Genomic DNA, 16,240 nt, shown 5'->3' with positions numbered 1-16,240 from the left:
CGGATATGCAAGCAAAAGCTGCTGCTCTCCTACCCGTTACCTATACCAGCTATGGTGACCACACGCTCTCAGCGTAAACAGTTACAAGAAACACTGACTCTACAGGAACCTGATGATCCACGACAGACTGAGGCTTTCTGCCAGACCCCGCGAGACCGCTTAATGACGATGCAGAGAATGTCCCCAAAGGAAGAAGTGAAGCAGTGGAAGGCTGATGGAGCACGTATGGACATGGTCTCTGGAAAAGGACCAACTTGTGTGTCTCCCTAAGCGGATGTACCCTGCTATTGCCATGTGGGCACATGGGCCGCCCACACATCGAGGAAAAAAACAGGCCCTAGCCCTGGTACAAAAATTCTACTGGGCTCCAGGTATTTCTACAGTCCTGACAGCACTCAATCGTGCATGTAATATCTGTCAGACCCGCAATCCCGGTCAACTTCAACGTGTACCCCAGAAGTATCTTGCTAAGCCCGACTATCCTTTCCAAAGGCTCCAAGTGGACCACATCACATTGCCTAAGTCTGGAAGGTATGAATATTGTCTGGTGGTTGTCGACATGTTCTCCAGTTGGCCGGAAGCATTCCCGGTTACCAACATGACTGCAAAGACTACAGCGAAGAAACTGGTGATGGAAGTTATATGCAGATATGGTGTTCAAGAAGTCGTTGAAAGTGACCAAGTCCTATGTGTATCAGGAGGTTTTGACAATGTTTGGATCCACTGTAGCCCTCCATACTATCCACAATCCAGTGGGAAAGTTGAGAGGCTGAATGGCACACTGAAGGGACAATTGACCAAAAAGATGCAGGAGACTACGGCTCCATGGCCAGAGCTCCTACCCATTGTACTGTACCACATTCGTACTACCCCTGAGGCAAAACATGGCCTGTCCCCATATGAGATATTGTTTGGTGCTAGGCCCCCAGTTGCAAATTTCCAGTCTCAGTAGTTATCAGAAGAAACTGACCGTGCTGTTCAATATGTTATTCAGCTTAGTCAAAATCTTGCTAACACCCATGTTTTAGTTTCTTCTTCCCTTCCAGATTCAGCAGAAACCGATATTTGTTACAACTTAAAGTTTGGTGGTTTTGTGGTCGTGAAAAGCCATGTCAGAAAACACGGACTAGAACCCTTGTATGACGGTCCCTACCAAGTCCTCAGTATCACTCCTATGTCAGTAAAGCTGGAAGGAAGGCCGACGTGGATCCACGTATCGCACTGGAAGCTGGTCAAACAGACTAGTAGCAAATAAGGGGACATAATGTTTTGGTTTTTCGTATTTCCATATAATAATATTGGTGACCGCATGGGGCAGCCTAATTTCCCCAATATCCTTGAATAATAAGTTTGTCCAATATCATGAAAGATTAGTAGCACAGATGGGTATAGCCAATAAAATTGTCAGTTCTATTTTCATTTACCCTATGATTACACAAATGTGGGTTAAATTGCTTAGGGCCACAGACTATCTAGATGATCAAATTTGGGATATATTGGATATACTTAATACTACTGTTGCTGTCCAAAACCAACTTATCATAGTCACTAATCAATATACTGTAGTACTGTATTATTTAACAGCAGCACAGGGCGGTATGTGTCAGGTTATTGGATCTGTCTGCTGTTATTATATAGATCCCAATAGTACTATGAAGTTAAAGTTAAAGTTAGAGGATATTCAAAGACTCAGAGCTCAATATAATAAAGACAATGACCGTAATAAGGACAGTTGGTGGGCAGACACCTTCTCCTTTTTTAATCCAGCAAATTGGTTTAAGGGATTTGGGGGCTGGATAGCTGGAATCTTGCAAAGTTTGTTATATATTGTTGCCTTTATCCTTGTTATGTATGTAATACTAAAACTTGTTTTTTGGTGTATTTCTGTGTGTATTAGGAAATTCTGCACTAAGACAACTAGTGATGAAACCAAAAGCGTTGCCACCCTTGCTCTTCTCTACACCGATTTCACAAAGTTACCTGGCGAAGATGTTGAAGCCAAGTGCATGGCTATTTTCAAAAGATCCCCACTACTGTTATCAATAATTGTTATTCGTAAATTCTAGTATACAGGGGGGACGGGTAGGCCGCAACAGCCATGGCTGGTAACAAGGCACCAGCCATGTGAAGACCAGTACCCCTCGAGCTTATAGCTTGGGATAGTACCTCTGATGCTGGACATTAATTAACAAAATTTATCTAGGGGGGAATGTGAAGGAAGAAATTAAGAAAGATTCTCCATTTTGTGCTTTTCGACTCCATTTTGTTGTTTTGATATAAATTTTGTTAGTAGGCTAAAGTTTACAGCTGTTATGAGACCTTGATTGTTGCAATCTAAATAGAACATGAGACTGAGGGTGTATTGTTCTACAAAACTTTGACGCACAGACTGTTCCTGCATTTTTATAGGCTAAGAACTGTGAGCGTGTTCTTATGCTGATTGGTTGAAGTATAATTTCTATGACTATGAAAAGTCATACAGAATAAATGGGGGCCAGAGATCTGCTCGATCCCCCATACAGAGGCACACGTCTCCGTCTGGTCATTTTCAGTTGCCGGCAACACCTTGTAGATTAATTTGGAAATCACTGAGTTAACCGTGAAGGATCAATTTAGATCCTCCCTCAACAACATCATTGGAAGTACATCTTCCAGGTTCTGTGGTGGATGCAAAAGGAAGATGGTTTTCTGGCCATAATCGTGGTGTGAATGACTCGGTCTAAGGGCAGGTGTACAGGACCGTCGATTCTCTCATCCGATAGAATATGCCAATGACACACTTAGGACCAGACTGTTTGTCCCTTCTTGTGTGGGGCATCAGAGTATTTATTCAAAGCTCTATTCCTAACCTAAAAGCTCCAAAGCTAAAACTGATTAGCTCTTCGCCTGTGAGAGCAGCACACACTTACGGTAACTACTTAGTGTCCACCTCCTAGTGGAAGCTGCTATATAACACATGGTCCTGTGCCCCCAATGGCACAGGTGAGAAAGCAGGGATGTATATTTTTAGCACTGGATCACCCCCCAACCCTTCCATGTCAATTATAAAATATAGCCACATATTCTATTAAAATGAATGTACAGCAAAACTCCTATACTGAATAAATATGAACCAACCTTCTCCGTCACTCCAGGAGGCACTTGCTTTTCGTTTTCTCCAAGTCTGTTTAAACTGTCAGAAAACATAAAAACATGATTCTAATACTGGACACTTATTTGTCTCTCATTCCTTTGGACATTAGACGAGCTCATGTCGGTATTTTGCCTTGTGTTATGCATACAGACTTCACATATATGTTTATTATCTGTTCATTTCTTTTAAATGTTTATAAGATGTGAATCATATTTTGTTCTTTATTTTAGAGCTTCACATCTATCACAGCAGGCTGTAGGAAAGGCTGTCAACAATTTGGACATGGTGGAACCTAAAGAAGGCCTATGTGGCCACAACACTGCTAAACTTAAGTTGTCCAGATTACTCTACGTGAAGGGCTGGGACACCTAATAGAGGCGGACATACAGTGCTCGCCTCATCATGTGCTGATCGGTGGGCTTCTTACAGATTATATGCCATTGATCAAAGCTGAATGGCCTGTCCTATGATGAGGACAGCATAGTTTAAGTTTGGGAGAATGGCTTTCATACATTATATTTTATTATACCTGCAATAAATATAGATTTAATTTAAAAAAGTACTTCTATATTGCCAGAAATTAAATAACAAAGAAATGACAGGGGTTGCTTACTTTATTTCCATATTTGTGTTTAACACAAGCCTCTTCGATTGTTTTAAGTGGACCTGCAAGTAAAGATTTATAGTCATGTTATTTGCTATGCAGAAATGAAACACAATTAAAGGGATTCTGTCAGCAGGTTATTGCCATGTAATCTGACAGCAGCATACTGTAGGGGCAAGACCCCGATTCCAGCTGTGTGTCACTTAAGTTTATTGGGTGCAGCAGTTCTGATAGAATCACAGTTTTCTCTGCTGCAGATCTAGCAGTGCTCGCAATGCTGAGCTCTGTACAACCTCACCCACATCCCTGGTTGCCTGTTTTCTGTGTACATTATATATGAACAGAAAGCTGCTAATCAGTGGTGGGGGCGGGGTCACATCATCAAGTTGACTAGAAGGCACCTGACAACTAGTTCTGTAGTGACAATCTGCTGCTGATAAAACACTGATTTATTGCAACAGTAAAACACAGCCCAGTAAGTTACCCATCACTAAAATCAGCAAATCTGTTCCTATATCAGGCTGCTCTCAGATTACATAGCAAAAACCTGCTGACAGATTCCCTTTACAGACCTCATCTTATTAGAACAATCCCTGTCTATATGCTTTATCAGAGAAAAAATATAGATGTTAAAGGGAAGGTGCCATAAAAAAAATTTTTTACAGCAATTGTAAAAATGTAAAGATTTAATGTTTAAATTTTCTTAAAAAATATTTTCATTTGTTTATAATTTAGTAAAATATGAAAAATAATTTGAAAAGTTTTGGAATTTCCACTTTTAAACACTAGGGGGAGCAGCTGCTGAAATTTCAGAAAAACCTCGTGTACAACTAGCTCACATTACAGCACTGCAGTAATTATGGGCGGAGTCTGCTGACGTGTGTGATGTCTCCTCTCCTTCCCTTCTAGGTGTTTGCTAAGGGATGAGAGGATTCAGGAACACAGTGAGCAGCCATTTTGTTGGTGACTGCAGAGTAAGGCTGCCGTCACACTAGCAGTATTTGGTCAGTATTTTACCTCAGTATTTGTAAGCCAAAACCAGGAGTGGAACAAATAGAGGAAAAGTATAACAGAATCATATTCACCACTTCTGCATTTATCACCCACTCCTGGTTTTGGCTTACAAATACTGAGGTAAAATACTGACCAAATACTGCTAGTGTGACCGCAGCCTTATACTGACAAGTAGACAGTCACCGAGGATGGCAGCCAGCAAGGATTCTGGGAGATATGTGGTGGAGGGAGCAGGGTGACAGCAGCACAGAGTATTTCAGGAGAGCAGTGTGCTGGTCTATGGAGGTGGCACCATGTTCAGTGCGCAGAGCAGCCAGGGATTGTACATAGAGCGCTGTCTTTTATACACATGGATGGAACGTCTGCTCCACAGAAATCCAGGAAACATTTCTGTGGATTGATGGCCTGTTCTGATCCAGACTTTGCATGCAGACCCCATTCCCCTCCTCAGATCCTGTCTTCTCCATCCTGTCCTGGCGATGTGTGAAAGCCAGGCGACAGGCGAAGTACGGGGTGACGCTGGGAAGGAAACGTAGCCATATAGTAACGATAAAAATGAGACCCCTCTCTTCAGCTGCATCACTAGCCCTAACTGCACCTAACTGGAGGTCATGCTGCCCCCTCTATTACCCCAGACCCGTGTGCAGGTGCTCAGCCAGAACCACCATAGAATGGGTCTGCTATCTGAAGATAATACTGCCATAGTGTTCTCAAATAATACCGCCATATAGATCACACATAATACCGCCATATACATCACACACAATACTATCAAATAGATCACACAATACTGTCATACAGTTCTCACATACCACCATATAGATCACACATAATACCGCCATATAATCCTCACCTAGTACTTCCACATAGATCACACATAATCCCACAATATAGTTCTCATATACCACCGTCATATAGTTTTTACATCATTCCACAACACTGAGCAAACATAATACAGGTCCTTCTCAAAAAATTAGCATATAGTGTTAAATTTCATTATTTACCATAATGTAATGATTACAATTAAACTTTCATATATTATAGATTCATTATCCACCAACTGAAATTTGTCAGGTCTTTTATTGTTTTAATACTGATGATTTTGGCATACAACTCCTGATAACCCAAAAAACCTGTCTCAATAAATTAGCATATTTCACCCGTCCAATCAAATAAAAGTGTTTTTTAATAACAAACAAAAAAACCATCAAATAATAATGTTCAGTTATGCACTCAATACTTGGTCGGGAATCCTTTGGCAGAAATGACTGCTTCAATGCGGCGTGGCATGGAGGCAATCAGCCTGTGACACTGCTGAGATGTTATGGAGGCCCAGGATGCTTCAATAGCGGCCTTAAGCTCATCCAGAGTGTTGGGTCTTGCGTCTCTCAACTTTCTCTTCACAATATCCCACAGATTCTCTATGGGGTTCAGGTCAGGAGAGTTGGCAGGCCAATTGAGCACAGTAATACCATGGTCAGTAAACCATTTACCAGTGGTTTTGGCACTGTGAGCAGGTGCCAGGTCGTGCTGAAAAATGAAATCTTCATCTCCATAAAGCATTTCAGCCGATGGAAGCATGAAGTGCTCCAAAATCTCCTGATAGCTAGCTGCATTGACCCTGCCCTTGATGAAACACAGTGGACCAACACCAGCAGCTGACATGGCACCCCACACCATCACTGACTGTGGGTACTTGACACTGGACTTCAGGCATTTTGGCATTTCCTTCTCCCCAGTCTTCCTCCAGACTCTGGCACCTTGATTTCCGAATGACATGCAAAATTTGCTTTCATCAGAAAAAAGTACTTGGGACCACTTAGCAACAGTCCAGTGCCGCTGTTTATGGTTCAAAAGTGGCTTTACCTGGGGAATGCGGCACCTGTTGCCCATTTCCTGCACACGCCTGTGCACGGTGGCTCTGGATGTTTCCACACCAGACTCAGTCCACTGCTTCCTCAGGTTCCCCAAGGTCTGGAATCGGTCCTTCTCCACAATCTTGCTCAGGGTCCGGTCACCTCTTCTCGTTGTACAGCGTTTTCTGCCACATTGTTTCCTTCCAACAGACTTACCATTGAGGTGCCTTGATACAGCACTCTGGGAACAGCCTATTTGTTGAGAAATTTCTTTCTGGGTCTTACCCTCTTGCTTGAGGGTGTCAATGATGGCCTTCTTGACATCTGTCAGGTCGCTAGTCTTACCCATGATGGGGGTTTTGAGTAATGAACCAGGCAGGGAGTTTTTAAAAGCCTCAGGTATCTTTTGCATGTGTTTAGAGTTAATTAGTTGATTCAGAAGATTAGGGTAATAGGTCATTTAGAGAACCTTTTCTTGATATGCTAATTTATTGAGACAGGTTTTTTGGGTTATCAGGAGTTGTATGCCAAAATCATCAGTATTAAAACAATAAAAGACCTGACAAATTTCAGTTGGTGGATAATGAATCTATAATATATGAAAGTTTAATTGTAATCATTACATTATGGTAAATAATGAAATTTAACACTATATGCAAATTTTTTGAGAAGGACCTGTATTGCCATATAGATCACATATAATACCGTCACATAGATCACACAATACTTGGCGGCATAATGTGTGATATTATATATATACTATAATATCCCAGCATAATGTGTGGTCTTTATGGGAGTATATGTGAGATATATATATATATATATATATATATATATATATATATATATATATATATATATATATATATATATATATATAAATATATATATATATATAAAATCGGTATTATACGTGATCCATATGGTATTGTGCTGCTCTAGGGAGGTGAGAGACGTATGGTGGAAGGAGCAGGGTGACAGGAGCACAGTATTTCAGGACAGCAGTGTACTGGTCTGTGGGTGGGAGGGTGTGCTCACACTCACACACTCGCAACTGTATACTTATAGCCTTTACTGGCTATTAAAATGTTTGACACCCCCCAAAAAAAGACGTGGGGCCCCCTTATAATTAATAACCATCAAATATTATGCAGACAGCTGCGGGCTGACATTAATAGCCTAGGAAGGGGCCATGGATACTGTCCCCCCCCCCCCCAGGCTAAAAACATCAGCTCTCAGCCGCCTTTTACATGCGCCTTTTCTGGCGCTTTGCCTGGCAATTTCCACTTGCCCTGTAGCGGTAGCAAGTGGGGTTCATATTTGTGGGGTTAATGTCACCTCCATATTGTCCGGTGACATCAAGCCCACGGCTTAGTAATGGAGAGGCGTCTATAAGGCACCCATCCATTACTAATCCTATAGTTGTATTGTAAATAAAGACTCGGCCAGAATAAAGTCCTTTATTAATCTTTTTTAAACCATACCGAACGCATAATCCTCGACTCCCTCATCTCCCACAACAAAAATAATAAACCACAATGGGAAAAGACACGCAGGGGGGAGAGTGCATAGGAGAGGATTAGATACTGACTGCTGAGCCGTGTATCTAATCCTGGCCTGTGTGATACCGACAGCTGAGCCGTGTATCTAATCCTGTCCTGTGTGATACCGACTGCTGAGCCGTGTATCTAATCCTGTCCTGTGATACCGACTGCTGAGCCGTGTATCTAATCCTGTCCTGTGTGATACCGACTGCTGAGCCGTGTATCTAATCCTGTCCTGTGTGATACCGACTGCTGAGCCGTGTATCTAATCCTGTCATGTGTGATACCGACTGCTGAGTCGTGTATCTAATCCTGTCCTATGTGATACCGACTGCTGAGCCGTGTATCTAATCCTGTCCTGTGTGATACTGACTGCTGAGGACACAGTACACGGGACAGGATTAGCTACCCAGGACAGAGGTAGCAGTGGTAGGTGTATATAGAGGCAGGCAGGCAGTGGTATATAGAGGCAGATAGTGGTATACAGAGGCAGGCAGGCAGTGGTATACAGAGGCAGGCAGGCAGTGGTATACAGAAGCAGGCAGGCAGTGGTATACAGAGGCAGGCAGGCAGTGGTATACAGAGGCAGGCAGTGGTATACAGAGGCAGGCAGTGGTATACAGAGGCAGGCAGGGGTATACAGAGGCAGGCAGAGAGTGGTATACAGAGGCAGGCAGTGGTATACAGAGGCAGGCAGTGGTATACAGAAGCAGGCAGGCAGTGGTATACAGAGGCAGGCAGACAGTGGTATACAGAGGCAGGCAGACAGTGGTATACAGAGGCAGGCAGACAGTGGTATACAGAGGCAGGCAGACAGTGGTATACAGAGGCAGGCAGTGGTATACAGAGGCAGGCAGACAGTGGTATACAGAGGCAGGCAGGTAGCAGTGGTATACAGAGGCAGGCAGACAGTGGTATACAGAGGCAGGCAGTGGTATACAGAGGCAAGCAGGCAGTGGTATGCAGAGGCAGGCAGACAGTGGTATACAGAGGCAGGCAGGTAGCAGTGGTATACAGAGGCAGGCAGACAGTGGTATACAGAGGCAGGCAGTGGTATACAGAGGCAGGCAGTGGTATACAGAGGCAGGCAGTGGTATACAGAGGCAGGCAGACAGTGGTATACAGAGGCAGGCAGACAGTGGTATACAGAGGCAGGCAGACAGTGGTATACAGAGGCAGGCAGGCAGTGGTATACAGAGGCAGGCAGTGGTATACAGAGGCAGGCAGACAGTGGTATACAGAGGCAGGCAGGCAGGTAGCAGTGGTATACAGAGGCAGGCAGGCAGTGGTATACAGAGGCAGGCAGTGGTATACTGTTATGACCCCAATGGCGAGGGTCTCAGAGATATCAGCAAGTCTGCGAAGTACAAAAATCCAGCTCATAGGGCAGTGGTAACTGGGTTGACCATATATCTACTCCTAACGCCAACACTAGAAGTAGCCGGGGAACATGCCTACGTTGGTCGCTAGATGTCTCGCGCCAGCCGGAGGACTAACTACCCCTAGAAGAGGAAAACAAAGACCTCTCTTGCCTCCAGAGAATAGACCCCAAAAGTTGGATACAAGCCCCCCACAAATAATAACGGTGAGGTAAGGGGAAATGACAAACACAGAGATGAACTAGGTTTAGCAAAGAGAGGCCCACTCACTAATAGCAGAATGTAGTAAGATAACTTATATGGTCAACAAAAACCCTAACAAAAATCCACACTGGAGATTCAAGAACCCCCGAACCGTCTAACGGCCCGGGGGGAGAACTCCAGCCTCCCTAGAGCTTCCAGCAAGGATAGGATACAGATTATGTACAAGCTGGACAAAAATGCAAAACAAAAACAATAGCAAAAAGCAAGAAAGCAGACTTAGCTTAATCAAGCAGGAACCAGGATCAGTAGACAAGAGCACTACAGATTAGCTCTGATATCAACGTTGCCAGGCATTGAACTGAAGGTCCAGGGAGCTAATATAGCAACACCCCTGACCTAACGACCCAGGTGAGCATACAAGGGATGATAGACATACCCAGAGTAAAAACACTAGTAGCCCCTAGAGGGAGCCAAAAGGTAAATTCACAACAGTACCCCCCCCCCTTAGTGAGGGGTCACCGAACCCTCACCAAGACCACCAGGGCGATCAGGATGAGCGGCGTGAAAGGCACGAACTAAATCGGCCGCATGCACATCAGAGGCGACCACCCAGGAATTATCCTCCTGACCATAGCCCTTCCACTTGACCAGGTACTGAAGCCTCCGCCTGGAGAGACGAGAATCTAAGATCTTCTCCACCACGTACTCCAACTCGCCCTCAACCAACACCGGAGCAGGAGGCTCAGCAGAAGGAACCACAGGCACAACGTACCGCCGCAACAAGGACCTATGAAATACGTTGTGAATGGCAAACGACACCGGAAGATCCAGGCGAAAGGATACAGGATTAAGGATCTCCAATATCTTGTAAGGACCAATGAATCGAGGCTTAAATTTGGGAGAGGAGACCTTCATAGGAACAAATCGAGAAGACAGCCATACCAAATCCCCAACACGAAGTCGGGGACCCACACCGCGGTGGCGATTGGCAAAACGCTGAGCCTTCTCCTGTGACAACTTCAAGTTGTCCACCACATGATTCCAGATCCGCTGCAACCTATCCACCACAGAATCCACTCCAGGACAGTCAGAAGGCTCCACATGTCCCGAGGAAAAACGAGGATGGAAACCGGAGTTGCAGAAAAATGGCGAAACCAAGGTGGCAGAACTAGCCCGATTATTAAGGGCAAATTCAGCCAACGGCAAGAAGGTCACCCAATCATCCTGATCAGAAGAGACAAAACACCTCAAATACGCCTCCAGAGTCTGATTAGTTCGTTCCGTTTGTCCGTTAGTCTGTGGATGAAAAGCGGACGAAAACGACAAATCAATGCCCATCCTACCACAAAAGGATCACCAGAACCTGGAAACAAACTGGGATCCTCTGTCCGACACAATATTCTCAGGAATGCCGTGCAAACGAACCACGTTCTGGAAGAACACAGGAACCAGATCAGCAGAGGAAGGCAGCTTAGGCAAAGGAACCAGATGGACCATCTTGGAGAAACGATCACATATCACCCAGATGACAGACATGCCTTTAGACACCGGGAGATCCGAAATGAAATCCATAGAGATGTGTGTCCAAGGTCTCTTCGGGACAGGCAAGGGCAAGAGCAACCCGAAGGCACGAGAACAGCAAGGCTTAGCTCGAGCACAAGTACCGCAGGACTGCACAAATGACCGCACATCCCTTGACAAGGAAGGCCACCAAAAGGACCTGGCCACCAGATCTCTGGTGCCAAAAATTCCCGGGTGCCCTGCCAACACTGAGGAATGAACCTCGGAAATGACTCTGCTGGTCCATTTAGCAGGCACAAACAATCTGTCAGGTGGACAAGAGTCAGGCCTACCAGCCTGAAATCTCTGCAACACACGTCGCAGATCTGGAGAAATCGCTGACAAGATAACTCCTTCCTTAAGAATACCCTCAGGTTCAGCGACTCCAGGAGCATCAGGCACAAAGCTCCTAGACAGAGCATCGGCCTTCACATTCTTAGAACCTGGTAAATACGAGACCACAAAGTCAAAACGGGAGAAAAACAATGACCAGCGGGCCTGTCTAGGATTCAGGCGTTTAGCAGACTCGAGATACATCAAATTCTTGTGATCAGTCAAGACCACCACCCGATGCTTAGCACCCTCGAGCCAATGACGCCACTCCTCAAATGCCCACTTCATGGCCAATAACTCCCGATTGCCCGCATCATAATTTCGCTCTGCCGGCGAAAACTTCCTAGAGAAAAAGGCACAAGGTCTCATAGTAGAGCAACCAGGGCCTCTCTGCGACAAAACGGCCCCTGCCCCAATCTCCGAAGCATCCACCTCAACCTGAAAGGGAAGTGAGACGTCAGGCTGGCACAAAACAGGCGCCGAAGTAAACCGGCGTTTCAACTCCTGGAAAGCCTCCACGGCAGCAGGAGCCCAGTTAGCTACATCAGAGCCTTTCTTGGTCATATCCGTCAGCGGTTTAACAACGCTAGAGAAATGTGCGATAAAACGACGGTAGAAGTTCGCAAAACCCAAGAACTTCTGAAGACTCTTAACTGACGAGGGTTGAGTCCAATCATGAATAGCTCGGACCTTGACTGGATCCATCTCCACAGCAGAAGGGGAAAAAATGAACCCCAAAAAGGGAACCTTCTGTACACCAAAGAGACACTTTGAGCCTTTTACAAACAAAGAATTTTCACGCAAAATCTCAAAAACCATCCTGACCTGCTCCACATGCGAGTCCCAATCATCAGAAAAAACCAGAACATCATCCAGATAAACAATCAAAAATGTATCCAGATACTTCCGGAAAATGTCATGCATGAAGGACTGAAAAACTGAAGGTGCATTAGAGAGCCCAAATGGCATCACCAAGTACTCAAAATGACCTTCGGGCGTATTGAATGCGGTTTTCCATTCATCGCCCTGCCTAATGCGCACAAGGTTGTACGCACCACGAAGGTCTATCTTGGTGAACCACTTGGCACCTTTAATCCGGGCAAACAAATCTGACAACAACGGCAAAGGATACTGAAATTTGACAGTGATCTTATTTAAAAGCCGATAGTCAATACAAGGCCTCAAAGATCCGTCCTTTTTGGCCACAAAAAAGAATCCCGCACCAAGAGGGGAAGAAGAAGGACGGATATGCCCCTTCTCAAGAGCCTCCTTGATATATGAACGCATCGCGGTATGTTCAGGTACCGACAGATTAAACAGTCTCCCCTTAGGAAACTTACTGCCAGGGATCAAATCTATTGCACAGTCACATTCCCTATGAGGAGGCAGTGCACTGGACTTAGACTCGCTGAAGACATCCTGATAATCAGACAAATACGCCGGAACTTCCGAAGGCGTAGAAGAAGCAATAGACAAGGGCAGGGAATCTCCATGAATTCCATGGCAGCCCCAACTTGACACTGACATAGCCTTCCAGTCCAAGACTGGATTATGGGTCTGTAACCATGGCAAACCCAAAACAACCAAATCATGCATTTTATGCAGAACAAGAAAACGTATTACCTCCCGATGTTCGGGAGTCATGCACATGGTAACCTGTGTCCAAAACTGCGGTTTATTTTTTGCCAATGGCGTAGAATCAATACCCCTAAGAGGGATAGGATTTTACAATGGCTCAAGAACAAATCCGCAGCGCTTGGCAAATGACAGATCCATAAGGCTCAGGGCCGCACCTGAGTCCACAAACGCCATGACAGGATACGATGACAGTGAGCAAATCAAGGTTACAGATAGAATAAATTTAGGTTGCAAATTACCAATGACGACCGGACTAACAACCTTAGTAAGACGTTTAGAGCATGCTGAGATAACATGTGTAGAATCACCACAGTAGTAACACAAGCCATTCTGGCATCTATGAATTTTCCGCTCATTTCTAGTCAGGATTCTATCACATTGCATTAATTCAGGTGCCTGTTCAGACAACACCATGAGGGAATTTGCGGTTTTGAGCTCCCGCAACCGCCGGTCGATTTGAATAGCCAGGGCCATAGAATCATTCAGACCTCTGGGAATGGGAAAACCCACCATCACATTCTTAATGGCTTCAGAAAGCCCATTTCTAAAATTTGCAGCCAATGCACACTCGTTCCACTGGGTCAGCACGGACCATTTCCGAAATTTTTGGCAATACACTTCAGCCTCGTCCTGGCCCTGAGACATAGCCAGCAAGGCTTTTTCTGCCTGAATCTCAAGATTGGGTTCCTCATAAAGCAAACCGAGCGCCAGAAAAAACGCATCAATATCAGCTAATGCCGGATCTCCTGGCGCCAGCGAGAAAGCCCAATCCTGAGGGTCGCCCCGTAAAAAAGAAATAACAATTTTCACTTGCTGAGCGGAGTCTCCAGAGGAACAGGGTCTCAGGGACAAAAACAATTTACAATTATTCCTGAAATTTCTAAACTTAAATCGGTCTCCGGAAAACAGTTCAGGAATCGGTATCTTAGGTTCTGACATAGGATTTCTGGTAACATAATCTTGTATGCCCTGCACACGAGCAGCAAGCTGGTCCACACTTGTAATCAAGGTCTGGACATTCATGTCTGCAGCAATCACAAGCCACTCAGAGGTAAAGGGGAAAAGAAAAAAAAATGAGAGAGAGAAAAAAAAACTCAGAACTTTCTTTCTTATAATCCCGCTTCTGCAATGCATTTAACATTTAATACAGGCCTGGCAAACTGTTATGACCCCAATGGCGAGGGTCTCAGAGATATCAGCAAGTCTGCGAAGTACAAAAATCCAGCTCATAGGGCAGTGGTAACTGGGTTGACCATATATCTACTCCTAACGCCAACACTAGAAGTAGCCGGGGAACATGCCTACGTTGGTCGCTAGATGTCTTGCGCCAGCCGGAGGACTAACTACCCCTAGAAGAGGAAAACAAAGACCTCTCTTGCCTCCAGAGAATAGACCCCAAAAGTTGGATACAAGCCCCCCACAAATAATAACGGTGAGGTAAGGGGAAATGACAAACACAGAGATGAACTAGGTTTAGCAAAGAGAGGCCCACTCACTAATAGCAGAATGTAGTAAGATAACTTATATGGTCAACAAAAACCCTAACAAAAATCCACACTGGAGATTCAAGAACCCCCGAACCGTCTAACGGCCCGGGGGGAGAACTCCAGCCTCCCTAGAGCTTCCAGCAAGGATAGGATACAGATTATGTACAAGCTGGACAAAAATGCAAAACAAAAACAATAGCAAAAAGCAAGAAAGCAGACTTAGCTTAATCAAGCAGGAACCAGGATCAGTAGACAAGAGCACTACAGATTAGCTCTGATATCAACGTTGCCAGGCATTGAACTGAAGGTCCAGGGAGCTAATATAGCAACACCCCTGACCTAACGACCCAGGTGAGCATACAAGGGATGATAGACATACCCAGAGTAAAAACACTAGTAGCCACTAGAGGGAGCCAAAAGGTAAATTCACAACATATACAGAGGCAGGCAGGCAGTGGTATACAGAGGCAGGCAGTGGTATACAGAGGCAGGCAGTGGTATACAGAGGCAGGCAGGCAGGTAGCAGTGGTATACAGAGGCAGGCAGTGGTATACAGAGGCAGGCAGACAGTGGTATACAGAGGCAGGCAGACAGTGGTATACAGAGGCAGGCAGACAGTGGTATACAGAGGCAGGCAGGCAGTGGTATACAGAGGCAGGCAGTGGTATACAGAGGCAGGCAGTGGTATACAGAGGCAGGCAGACAGTGGTATACAGAGGCAGGCAGGCAGGTAGCAGTGGTATACAGAGGCAGGCAGGCAGTGGTATACAGAGGCAGGCAGGCAGTGGTATACAGAGGCAGGCAGTGGTATACAGAGGCAGGCAGTGGTATACAGAGGCAGGCAGGCAGGTAGCAGTGGTATACAGAGGCAGGCAGTGGTATACAGAGGCAGGCAGGCAATGCTAGGTGGTATATAGGGGCTGGTAGCAGTGGTAGATGCATAAGAAAATAAAAACGCTGTACTTACCTTCTTTCCTCTACCAGGAAGTGCTGAGTCATGTTCAGGGCAGAGCAGTGTGACGATCTCCCTGCTCTGCTCTGAACAGGTCGGCAGTGATTGCAGCCTGTAATGTAATACTAAGTACAGGCTGCAATCACAGCTCCTCGCTGCAGATACTTACCTCGGACCCTCGGCAGCAGCTTCTCCCAGCAGCAGCTTCTGCCATCGCACGCACTGAGCTGTGTGTGCGATGGCAGAGGGAAATAAACAAAATGGCCGCGATCTCCTCTCACAGCTGTGACGTGGCAGCTCAGTGGGCGTGGCCAAGTCACAGCTGAGAGGCAGGAGATGCGGTCGGAGCCCGACCGTTGGCTCCTATGTACATGGCTGCCGTAAGTGAGGAGTGCAAGTGTCGTGCCCAGACACTTACACCCACACTAATGAAAATGGCGGCCTCCAGTGGTGAATGTAAAAGTGAATAAATAAAAAAGTATGAAAGAGGTACATTTACTTTTGTATTAAAAATAATTGATTGTATAATCAATAAT

General features: G+C 45.3%; 1 protein-coding gene across 13 annotated transcripts in view; it reads right to left on the bottom strand.

Moving 5' to 3' along the window:
- LOC143812727 (E1A-binding protein p400-like) overlaps positions 1-16,240 on the bottom strand; it is a 220,183-nt gene that overhangs the window by 120,142 nt on the left and 83,801 nt on the right. For all 13 annotated transcript variants that reach the window (XM_077293327.1, XM_077293337.1, XM_077293331.1 and 10 more), the window contains 2 exons: positions 3,747-3,799; positions 3,118-3,172 (listed from right to left, as the gene is read on the bottom strand). In XM_077293327.1, the coding sequence (XP_077149442.1) occupies positions 3,118-3,172; positions 3,747-3,799 (108 nt within the window). The remainder of the gene's footprint in view (positions 1-3,117; positions 3,173-3,746; positions 3,800-16,240) is intronic.

This window comes from Ranitomeya variabilis, chromosome 1, assembly GCF_051348905.1.
Source record: "Ranitomeya variabilis isolate aRanVar5 chromosome 1, aRanVar5.hap1, whole genome shotgun sequence".
In the NCBI taxonomy this organism is placed as follows: domain Eukaryota; kingdom Metazoa; phylum Chordata; class Amphibia; order Anura; family Dendrobatidae; genus Ranitomeya; species Ranitomeya variabilis.
This window is presented reverse-complemented; position numbering and strand designations above follow the sequence as displayed.